The 11836-nt window shown below is 50.1% G+C and overlaps 1 protein-coding gene across 3 annotated transcripts in view; it reads right to left on the minus strand.

Annotated features, from left to right (window-relative positions):
• The window catches only part of syvn1 (synovial apoptosis inhibitor 1, synoviolin), a 51898-nt gene extending 40328 nt beyond the window's left edge, over window positions 1-11570 (minus strand). Inside the window, exons 1-3 of one of the 3 annotated variants that reach the window (XM_052045099.1) lie at window positions 11361-11570; window positions 9226-9539; window positions 3310-3402 (exon numbers count right to left, since the gene is read on the minus strand). In XM_052045099.1, coding sequence (XP_051901059.1) covers window positions 3310-3402; window positions 9226-9357 — 225 coding nt within the window. In that variant the 5' untranslated portion in view covers window positions 9358-9539; window positions 11361-11570. Of the gene's footprint in view, window positions 1-3309; window positions 3403-9225; window positions 9540-9799; window positions 10113-11324 lie in introns of those variants that run through there. The other 2 variants (XM_052045100.1, XM_052045097.1) reach the window with 2 other exon arrangements.
• Between the last annotated feature and the right edge of the window lie 266 nt (window positions 11571-11836).

Genomic DNA, 11836 nt, shown 5'->3' on the forward strand with positions numbered 1-11836 from the left:
AATGGCTAACACAGAGTGGTGGGTGCGTGGAACGCACTGCCTGCAGAGGTTGTGGGGGCAGATACATTAGGGACATTTAAGAGACTCTTAGACACATGAATGATAGAAAAATAGGGGGCTATGTCTGAGGGAAGGGTTAGATAGATCTTAGAGCAGGATAAAATGTCGGCACAACACTGTGGGCCGAAGGGCCCGTACGGTGCTGTAGTGTTCTATGGCCTTCTCCTTCACATGCTATCCACGTTCCTGCCAAATCTTTAATACCTCAACCACTCCATTAAAATATCTTGCTTGCTTTTGCCACTCAGATCTTCCTTCAAATCTTCCATTGGGTTTATCAGCAACTAATTCTTGAGAGCCTCTCACAAGAGTATCTCACTTTTAACATTTGCAGTTCCACACCTATAACTCACTAACAATGTGACAGAAGGGAGGAACTGCTTTCAAAAAAAAAAGAAAAGCACTAAAAGAGCAGCCAGCACCAGGAAGCTCGATATGATGATGCCCAGCAATAGCTCAATGCACTATCGTCTTGGGGATCTATCACTTGTAATATTTACACAGAATTGACTTCTTGACCATTTTTATCTTCGGAAATTTAAGGCAACAATATTCTTTTCTGTCCCTCAGACATGGAGTTAGAGACAGAGCTACTTTGGCTTAGGGCAATTCACCGAAGCCCTTGCTCTGGTGATGAATGAAAAATTCATTGAAAGTAACGCTGCTTCTGGGGGGTGGGGGGGGGGGGGGGGGGAGACAGGAGGCAGAAATGGAGTGAAAATTATTAACTAGCATCTGAGCCTGGAAGTCCACCTTCAGCACACAGACTGCAGCTGCTCGAGAAGGCAGCTCACCACCACCTTCAAGGGGCGATTGAGACTGGGGGATAAAAAAAAACACCCACATACCACGAATGAATTAAAAAAAGTGTTCAAATACAAGAGCAGGACTAACTTCTCCTTCATGTCAGTTACTGAATTATGATCAGAGGAGCTGTTCTAATCTTATGGGGTGCTTGAAATACGATATCTTTAGTCACATGTACAGCAAAACACAGTGAAATGCATCTTTTCTGCGTAGTGTTCAAGTGTCGCCACATTTCCCGTGCCAACATAGCATGCTCACAACTTCCTAACCCGTACGTCTTTGGAATGTGGGAGAAAACCCAAGCAGCCAGAGGAAACCCATGCAGACACTGGGAGAACGTACAAACTCCTTATGGACAGTGGCCAGAATTGAACCCGGGTCACTGGTGCTGTAATAGTGTTACACTAATCGCTACACTATATACCACTGAAAATTATCAGGTTCAGGAGGGAGTGAGTGTTGGCTCAGCTATGTGTCAATGTTGATAAACGTTTTAAACTAGAACACAAAGAAGCCGGAATTTACACAGATATGAGGATAGAACAACCCATCTCAGGAGTGTTGTTTGCGCCACACCTTCATTGAAACAGTTGCTGTACCACTGGGAGTGAAGGGACCAGAGGCCCAAGGAACTACGCTAGTGGTATGCAAGGGCAGGAGGAAGTAGTTGGCACAGCTTCGACTGGGTCAGAACCTGGACAAACACTTTGCAGTACAGGGATGCAAGACATTTTCCCCTTCTATAGCTCAAGGGCATGAACCCATGACTAAACAGGTCAGGTGTCCAATCTACACGCATCACTGCTAATAACCGCCCTATGGCTCAAACTGGAAGCGTCTGCTCTGACTCACGAGCAGCCGCAGGGGAAAATTGGTGAGGAGCCAATTAAATAGATTGGACCTCTGGTTTCTCTGCAACTGAAGCAACCTGCAAGACAAGTGGAGTGAAATCTTTCACCCACTCTCTCCAACTAGTGTTACTCCTGGAAGGGGAAAAGACACAAGCCATTAACTAGCTACACACTGGACTATGATCTTCTGCGTCAAACTCATTTGTTATAGCAGTGACCTTGCAAAAGGGCCATTAGTGGCCATTTCAGCAAGGCAGCCCTGTTGACTAACCTTGGTGGCAGGTGATTAGTGATTCCATTTGTCACCTTAGATCATTAGCGTATCAAATAGAACAGGTTAAGTTTTATTTTAGGTTTTACAATGTTCTATTTGCCTGAATGGGACTGAACGGCATTCGCTTGCTGACTAGTTTCCTTGCACATGCTTATAAGATAGTTCATGGATGAATGGCTGTCATCATGTACCAGCTGCGTTAGACCTGCCATGGTGAAGAGGTAGCAACACACACACGCAAAATGCTGGAGGAACTCAGCAGGTCAGGCAGCATCTATTGAGGGAAATGGACAGTTGGTGTTTCGGGCCGAGAACCTTCATCAGGACTGGAAAGGAAGAGAGCAGAAGGCAGAATAAAAGGGGAGGAGCACGAGCTGGCAGGTGATAGGCAAGTCCAGGTGAGGGGGGGGGGGGGGGGGGGGGGAGAGAAAAGGGAATGGTGTAAGAAGCTGGGAGGTGATAGGTGGAAGGGGCAAAGGGCTGGAGGAATCTGATAGGAGAGGACAATAGACCATGGAATAAAGGAAAGGTGGGTAGGTCTTGACAGGGGAAAGAGAAGGGCTGTCGAGGTAGTCCATTAGGTCCACTCCCACTGTCCCGTCCCACAACCCTCACACTTTCACCCAATTCCCTCCGTTACCTCATCCATTAACTTTCAATGGAGCTTTCCTGCAGCAGCCTCCAGGATTTGCAGGTACAGGGGCCAGCTATAACTGGAGGTAACTGTTCTCTGGACACCTCTGCCAGTCATGCATCTATGATTTTGGCTTAGTTTTTCCCTCTCCATTGATATACCCACAGCCCTGTTATTAACAGCCATAACACAAAGAAGCTTTAAGTGCTTCTTGCTGGTACAACAACTTATTTGGTCTCACCCTATCGGAGATGATCCCCTTCTACCCTCCACGTGGCTGAAAACTTTTCTTTTTGAAGACAAGAGATGGCAGATGCTGGAATCTGGAGCAACACAAAAGGCACTGGAGCAACTCAGCAGGTCAGGCAGCATCCATGGAGTTGACACAGTCCAGATGAAGGGTCTTGACCTGAAACGTTGACTGTCCATTTCCCTCCATAGATGCTGCCTGACCTGCTGAGTTCCTCCAGCGCTTCGTGTAGCTCACCCTCCACTTCCACCTTCCGCGCCCCCCCCCCCACCAGGACGAAGGATCCCAGACCTGGAACATTAACTGTTTCTCTCTCTCTACAGATGCTGCCTGACCTGCTGAGTGTTTTCCGGCAGTTGTTATTTTAACTCTATTCCAAAGTTCAGTGCTTCAGGCAGTACCAGCACACACAACACACACCAAGCACTCTCACCTCCATCTCTGCAGCACGCAGCTGCCCAAAGAACACCTTTCGCATAAACTTGCCGATGAGGAAGACCAAGACAAACGCCTGGATGTACAGCACCTGTCCAAAAAAAACGAAACAAAATCCATCAGCACATCAGGTAAATCAACATGACCACCTGTAGCCAGGTCACATTACTGTCCTTATTACTGTGTCACCATCCCAAGCAGGCAACTGGTCGTTCTTTTACTCATCTGCCTGGCTCAAGTCACTCCGGTCTACAGGTTGTAAGTTCAAGTTCTACTTGAGGATCACAAGCCTTTAAACTATGCTTCCAACGCAGTACTAACAGAATGCAACATTGTCACAGGGAGAGGCACTGAGCCGAGGGTGTTTCTCTCTCTCTGGCGGTTATCGCAAAGCTGGCAGTGCTGCTGCTGAAACCACGGGGATGGGGAAAGTGCTGGTGACTGGTTTTCCTCCTCATGTCTGAGACCAATATTCCATCTTAATTATTAAGAAATATTACCAAATTCAGGGCTCTATTTGCTTACAGTTAATTCTACGGATATATACAAGAGAGACCGCAGATGCTGGAATCTGTGAAGCACAAAAAAACTACTGAAGGAAATCAGGTCAGGCAGCATCTGTGATGGAAATGGACAGCTGATGCTCCAGGTCAAGATCTTTCATCTGAATTGGTGCACAGCCTAGTACAGATGAAGGATCTTTATCAGTTCAGCACAACATTGTGGGCTGAAGGGCCTGTTCCTGTGCTGTGCTGTACTGTTCTGTTCTGCGTTCTCTCTCGATCCTAAATGTCGACTGTCCATTCCCTCCTCAGATGCTGCCTGACCCACTGGTTATAAAGCAGGTTTCCTGTGAAATCAAGCTGCTGGAGGAATTCAGTGCTGTATTTTGTAACAAAAAAATACAGTAACACATTGTGTGAAGAGGCAGATTAGTTTGTAACACTCACCCCATGTCATATACTACAGTCTCTTGAATGATTTCTCAAGTGCAAACTCAGGCCTTCCTCATCTTCCTGCCATCATTATAACAGGTATCAGTGACACCAGCTCAGCACCAGTACTTGTAACGGCTGTACAACATCAGCTCATTTTTGCAGAATTTTTAAAAAACTTATTCTGAACTTTTCATTCTGCAAGTGTCGACCTTTGGTGCTAAAGCTCAGGAAGAAAGGTTTGTCCAACATGTAGCATCATTTCCAGAGATATCTTTTACTGCAGTCTGAGCCCCTGCCCCTTTCAAAGTACTAACTCAACCCAACAGATGAAATATTCACCACATTCAGAGGACCCTTCAAAGGTAAAGCTTCCCTCAGTCTGGTGCCCACTCTGATTTGTCTTGGTCTCCTTAAGAATGCTCAAAAGTCTAATTAACCAAAGCCACAAGTGAAACTGTGATGAGAAGGGCCATTCGGCCCATTTTTAGCCACCTGGTTCAAGGTGCCTGACATCATTCTGGTTTTGCAGCTCCCATTATTACAACTCCAGGGTCTGCACACCCCAGTTTAGTTCGGCCTTTCATTGCATTTCCTACTGCCCAGCACCCAAACACCACTTTCAACCTGAGCTCCACCTTTCCCAAATACACCACGTGAACCTACCAACTCGGGCTCCAAGTCCAGTGGCTTGCACGATATCAGGGTGTCACCCTGGCCCTCATCTCCACCCTCCTGTATTCTGCAAGGAGCAGCTGAGCCAATGGTTTGACACTGAAAGTACAAAGGCCAAGGTGCCATCTGGCAAAAGCACCAGCAACCATCTGGTAACAGCACTGGCAAGTACCTCCCTACCTAAAAGTTGGTGTGGTGGCTTTAAAGAGCAACAACAGGCAATACAATGAATGCACACTGCACTACTACACACATTTAGAAGCACTCCCCACTTCAATGGAACAGCACAGTGATGTAGTCAGTAACACTGCTGCCTCACAGCTCCAGTGACCCAGGTTCAATCCCGACCTCCAGCGCTGTCGGTCTGTGTGTGGAGTTTGCACGTTCTCTCTGTGATCGAGACACTTCATCTTGACAGGAAAGAGTGGAGATGACTGGTTGAGGCTAGGGGAAGGGGTGGAGCAAGAGCTAGCAGGTGAGAGGTGGATCCAGGAGGGGGAAAAGATAGCCAGGTGGGGGAGTGGAGAGTGGGAATGATGCAAGAAGCCGGCAGGTGATGGGTGGAAGTGACAAGCGGCTGGAATCTGATGAGAGGACAGTGGACCATGGGATAAAAGGAAGGACGTGACGAGGGGAACCAGAGGGAGGGATGAGTGGGTGTAAACCATTGGTGTCATTTATTGCATCTGGTGCGACCTCCTCCACATCGGTGAGACCCGATACAGATTGGGGAAAAAAAAAATTGCTTCGTTGAGCACTTTTGCTCTGTCTGCTGTAACAGCTGGGATCTCCTGGTGGCCAGCCATTTTAAATCCATTTCTCATTCCCACACTGACAGGTCTGTCCACAGCCTCCTCTACTGCCAGGGTGAGGCTAGATGCAGATTAAGGAAAAGCACCTCATATTCCACCTTGGTAGTCTCCAACCTGACGGCATGAACACCAATTTTGCTCACTTCCGGTAACCACTTCCCTCTGCTCCCACTTTGTTCTCCGTTATCCCACGGGCCCCATCACCCCTCCTCTCTCCCCCCTCCCCCACACTCTCGTTCTGACCACCACCCAGACACCCCCCCCTCTGGTTCCTCCCCTCACCTCCTGCCCTTTCACAAGATAAAGGAGAAGTAGGCCATTCGGCCCATTGAGTCTGCTCTGCCACTTCACCATGAGCTAAACTATTCTCCCATCTAGTCCCAATTCCTGGCCTTTTCCCTCATATCCCTTGATACCCTAACTAATTAGATACCTATCAATCTCCTCAAACACCCCCAATGATTGGGCATCCACAGCTGTATGTGACAACGATTTCCATAAATCCACGACCCTCTGGCTAAAGAAATTTCTCCTCATCTCTGCTCTAAATGGGTAACCTCTCATTCCAAGACTGTGTCCTCTTGTCCTGGACTCGCCCACCAAGGGAAACAACTTAGCCACATCTACTCTGTCCAGTCCCTTCAACATTCGAGATGTTTCTGAGGTCCCCTGTCATTCTTCCGTACTCCAATGAATACAGTCCAAGAACCAACAAACGTTCCTCGTATTGTCAGCCCTTTCATTTCGGGAATCCTCAAATCTTCTCTGAACCCCCTCTAACATCAATACATCCTTCCTAAGATTCTATGGTCCACTGCCCTCTCTTATCAGATTCTACCTTCAGCCCTTTGTCACTTCCACCTATCACCTCCCAGCTTCTTGCATCATTCCCACTCTCCCCTCACCCCCATGTCCCCCTCAGCTGGATCCATCTATCAGATGCCAGCTCTGGCTCCACTCCTCCCTCCCCTTTTATACCGGCTTCTCCCTCTCTTTCTAGTCCTGATGAAGGGTTCCGACCCAACACCTCAACTGTCCATTTCCCTCCATTAGATGCTGCCTGACCTACCGAGTTCCTTCAGCATCTTGTGTTGCTGAAAAAGAAACAGGCTGTACAACGAAGGTAGTATTGGTTGAACAGCTGTCCTGGATGTACCGGAAAGTTATTATTTGGCCTAAATACAGCAGAGAACGCAAGGAGCCACCTTCAAGCAGCAACAGAAGAGGAAATAGAAACAGACCACCTAGAGCACAATTCAGGCCCTTGGGCCCACAAAGTTGTGCCGAACGTGTCCCTACCTTAGAAATTACTAGGCTTACCCATAGCTCTCTATTTTACTCAGCTCCATGTACCTATCCAAAAGTGTCTTAAAAGACCCTATCGTATCCACCCTCCACCACCATTGCTGGCAGCCCATTCCACACACTCACCACTCAGTGGAAAAAAAACTTACCCCTGACATCTCCTCTATACCTACTCCCCAGCACCTTAAACCTGTGTCCTCTTGTGGCCACCATTTCAGCCCTGGGAAAAGCCTCTGACTATCCACACAATCAATGCCTCGCATCATCTTATACAACTCCATCAGTTCCCCCCTCATCCTCCATCACTCCAAGGAGAAAATTCCCTCAACCTGTTTTCGTAAGGCATGCTCCCCAATCCAGGCAGCATCCTTGTAAATCTCCTCTGCACCCTCTCTATGGCTTCCACATCCTTCCTATAGTGAGGTGACCAGAACTGAGCACAGTACTCCAAGTGGGGTCTAACCAGGGTCCTACATAGCTGCAACATTACATTGCTTGCAAAATAAAACTGCAGATGCCGGAAATCTAAAACAAAAACAGAAAACACTGGTGATACTTAGCCGGCAGGCAGTATCTGTGGAGAGAGAAAAACAGTTAACGTATCAGGTCAATAACTCTTCACCAGAATAGTAGGTACACACATGCATAGAGTGAAATTGTCACATTTAAAGCTAACAGAACTTTACTCCAGGGTCAATGCATTCCCAACAGCATTACATCAGCTCATCCCATACTGGATTTTAAGTTTCAGCAACAGCCAGAGAAAAGGCTGGCCTTCCGAGTACCCTACCTGGCCATTACAGAGAATATGATTAAACTCCACCACCTGTGGGTCCAGAGACACAAACAGACCTGGACTTACTTCCATAAAGAACTTGATGCTCTCCCTCCAACCCTTTGGTGGCTTTGTGGTCATCTCTACAGATTTTTATTCCAGGTTTATTCAATGAACTAAATTTAAATTCCACAGAAGGAATTTCGGAATTCAGACCGCACGAATTAAAAGACGCTTTAGAAACTTTTTGGAAAATCAGTGTAAATCTCTGGCACAACATGGATGGATAAGTTCTCCAGCATCACCCAACACAAGCTCTTCCAAGTGGATCTTTCAGCCCTTCGGAACCCCTAACCTGTTTCAGTCCATCCTTCCTCTTTACTGTTACATTGCCAGAAAAAGGTCCCTTAAATCAGAAGGAACAAGCCCATTCAAAACAGCAGCAAAAAGCATATACAATGCCAACACTCAGCACAGTGCCGGGGTGTAAAGAATTGCACCACTGAAAGATCCTACTTCAGATTCCTGGACAAACCAGGCCCTGACTGGGTTCTGTCATGGAAATGCAAGTAAGATCTTCTGGTCTTAGGAGAGCAGGGGTACTTGCCCCAGTGCAATATCTATCCTTCACAAACATCACTCGAAATATCTGCTCATTACCACACATTTTTATGGGATCTTGCTGCATGCAAATTGTTTGCCAGTAGTTTATATTACAACAGCACAAAACTTCCTGCAAAAAAAATCAGTCTATGAAAGGCACTCAAATTGCAAGCTTTAGTTTTATTTTTCCACAACAATGTAATAAAACATGACTGTTGTATCTATTCCCTGATTTGGTTTGTCACCAAAGACTTGCAAATTTCTATAGATGTACAGTGGAGAGCATTCTGACTGGTTGCATCACAATCTGGCATGGAGGGTCCAATGCACAGGATCGTAAGAGGCTGCAGAGGGATGTAGACTCAGCCAGCTCCATCATGGGCACAACCCTCCCCACTGTTGAGGACATCGTCAAGAGCTGGTGCCTCAAGGAAGCATCCATCATGAAGGACCCTCACAATCTAGGACGTGCCCTCTTCTCGTTACTACCATCAGGGGGGAGGTGGTACAGGAGCCTGAAGACCCACAATCAACGGTTTAGGAGCAGCTTCTTCCCCTCCGCCATCAGATCTCTGAACAGTCCATGAACACTACCTTATGGTTTCTTTTTTTTGCACTATTTCAAAATGTATAGTTTTGTGTCTTTGCACTGTACTGCTGCCGCAAAACAGCAAATTTCACGTCAAACAAACAGTGATAATAAACCTTATTCTGATTATACTTTTGATTTGATGATGTCTTGATCAAGAGCTCCACAGCTACAGGATAATAACTTCAACAGCCCCCTCCCTCGCATCCCTAATACTCACCGCCATACTGGGGCTGGACTTGGTGAGGTACACCACAGTGGGGTAGAACTGACGCTTCAGGTAGTAGGCATGGGTGATCACCGTGGTGGTGAGCACAAGGCTGGTGGCTGTCGCCAACATCGATCGGACCATCTTGTTCCTCCCCGCAGGAAACAGTTTGCTGGACGATCCCCGGGAACCCAAGTCCCCAGAACTGGACAGTGGCAGAAATTAAACCGGCACGCTGTTGTCCCAACACCTGCTGCAGGTGGGTATCTCAGCAAGTCCCACCACGGGGCAGTCAGGTCTGTGTCTCTTTGGCTGGGATAACAGAACTGCAAAAGGGAAGAGAGCGAGAGGGAGATTATACACACCATAACGCTGGAAATACACTACAAGCAAAGCCTGGAACTTCATCAAGGTGTGGCGTGCCTATAGGTAGACTGGGGTGGGTGGAAGAGGAGGAAATGGGATGGGGAAAAAGCAGGGATGATATTTAATTGATCAAAGCAGGTGGAAATTATATTATGTAGGCACAAGAGACTACAAATGAGACAAGAGACTGGAGGAAATTAGCAGGTTAGGCAGCACCTACTGGGGGGAATGAAGATTCGATGTTTTGGGTCAAGACCCTTCACATTACGTCAGCTGAAGGGAAAGGGAGGGGCTGAAGTTCCAAGTTCACGTTTATTGTCATGGGTGCACACACAAACCCAGAGTATAAATGAAAATTAGCTTTTTTGCAGCAGCATAGTACATGACAAGCTTAAATAAACATAATATTTAAGCGTGCTAAGTTTTATGAACTAGGGAAGATTATCATTAGAAGATCCCCAATTTCTCACTCCCTGTGGGTCTCTAACTCGCCTTAAGGCGAGGGCTCCCCCCTCCTCCTCCCAGTGCCAGGAGCGCCACCTCCTCCCTCCTCACCCCAGTGCCCAGAAGTGACCCCCCCCCCCGCCACCTTACGCAAGTGCCTAGGAGCACCCCCCTCCCCCCTGCACCAGGAGCACCACCACCCCTCCTTACCCCAGCACCCAAGAGCGCAACACCCCCCTCCCTCCTCCTCACCCCAGTGAACACACCCTTCCCTCCTCACCCCGGCAGACTCTCCACCACCACCCCGTACCCTGGCACCCAGGAGGCCCCCACCCCTGCACCCAGGAGCGCCAAGCCCTCCATCCTCCGCTCCTCCTCCTCCACACCCCAACAGCCGGGAGCGCCCCCCTTACCCTGACACCCAGGAGTGCCACCCCCTCCCTCCTCACCCCAGTGCCCAGGAGAGCCCCTCCCCATCCCCCGGTGCCCAGGAGCACCCTACCCTCCTCACCCCGGCACCCAGGAGCGCCCCCATTCACCCTGGCGCCCAGGAGCATCCCCCTTCCCTCCTCACCCCAGCGCCCAGGAGAGCCCCTCCCCGTCCCCTGGTGCCCAGGAGCACCCTACCCTCCTCACCCCAGCGCCCAGGAGCACCCACCCTCCCTCCCTCCCTCCTCCTCCACACCCTGGCGCCTGGGAGGCCCCCTTCTCCCTCCTCACCCCAGCTTCCACAGAGCCCCCCGCCTTGCTCCTTCTCCCGGTGCCCAGGAGTGCCCCCTCCCTCCTCCGCGCCCCCTCCACACCCCAGCACCCAGGGGCGCCTCACACCTCCCTCCCTCCTCCCACTCCCCCCCCAACCCCGGTACCCAGGGGCACCTCATACCTTCTCCTCCTCACCCTCCCTCCCCCTACACCCTACCCACCCCCCCGACCCCGGCGCCCAGGAGCGCCACCCCTCCACACGCCAGGGGCGCCTCCTTTACACCCGGGACACCCCCCACCAACTACCCCCCCCCCCCCGGCCCCTCACCCCCGCCCGACAGGCCCCCCCCGCAACTACGCCGCGCCTGCGCCGACCCGAAGGCGAGGAGATGGCTTCAGACACCTCACTTCCGGCCGGGAGGCGTCCGTCCCTTTCACTTCCCCCCCCCACCCCGCGTCAGGGACTTGGTTCCACCCCCCCCCCCCCCACCCCGGAATCCGCTCCCCCTCTCCCACCACCCCCGGCATAAACGGTCCGCGCTCCCGCTAATGTCCCGCCGCCACCGCCCACTCGGAGCGCGGGCCTGGATCCCGCGTACGTTGCTGCCCGTCGACGCCCGGCGCCGTTCCCTCACCGGCGGCCCCGCTCTCCTCCTCAGTCGCGGATCCGCCGCCGCCGACCCTCCAACTTTGCGCCACGGCTCCCCAGCACCGAGTCCGTGGCCTCTTCCCATTGGCCGCGCTGCCACTATCTACAAACACCTCCACCCAATCAGAACAGAGCCCTCCTGGCAACCTCCCCGGGGTCTCGCCCAGTCAAAACTCCGCACCGCCCACAGGACCACGTGGGTTCTACCCAATCAGAATACGTATTGTATAATAATCCAGCCAATCAACAGTGGGGATGCCTACCTGCTGGGACCAACGAAATCGTACCTGTTTACCTCACGATTAAAAGCAAACACTATCGCGGGCCTGTATAAACATCAAACTGCGCTGTTTAAACACAACAAAAAATCAAAGATTGTATTTTGAACATCGCGATCGCCCAAACCGACAATTGACAGCTGGTTTCCTTGGAAACGACGCCGCGCGGCTGGCGGATTTAGAT

This window comes from Pristis pectinata, chromosome 38, assembly GCF_009764475.1.
Source record: "Pristis pectinata isolate sPriPec2 chromosome 38, sPriPec2.1.pri, whole genome shotgun sequence".
Taxonomy (NCBI): domain Eukaryota; kingdom Metazoa; phylum Chordata; class Chondrichthyes; order Rhinopristiformes; family Pristidae; genus Pristis; species Pristis pectinata.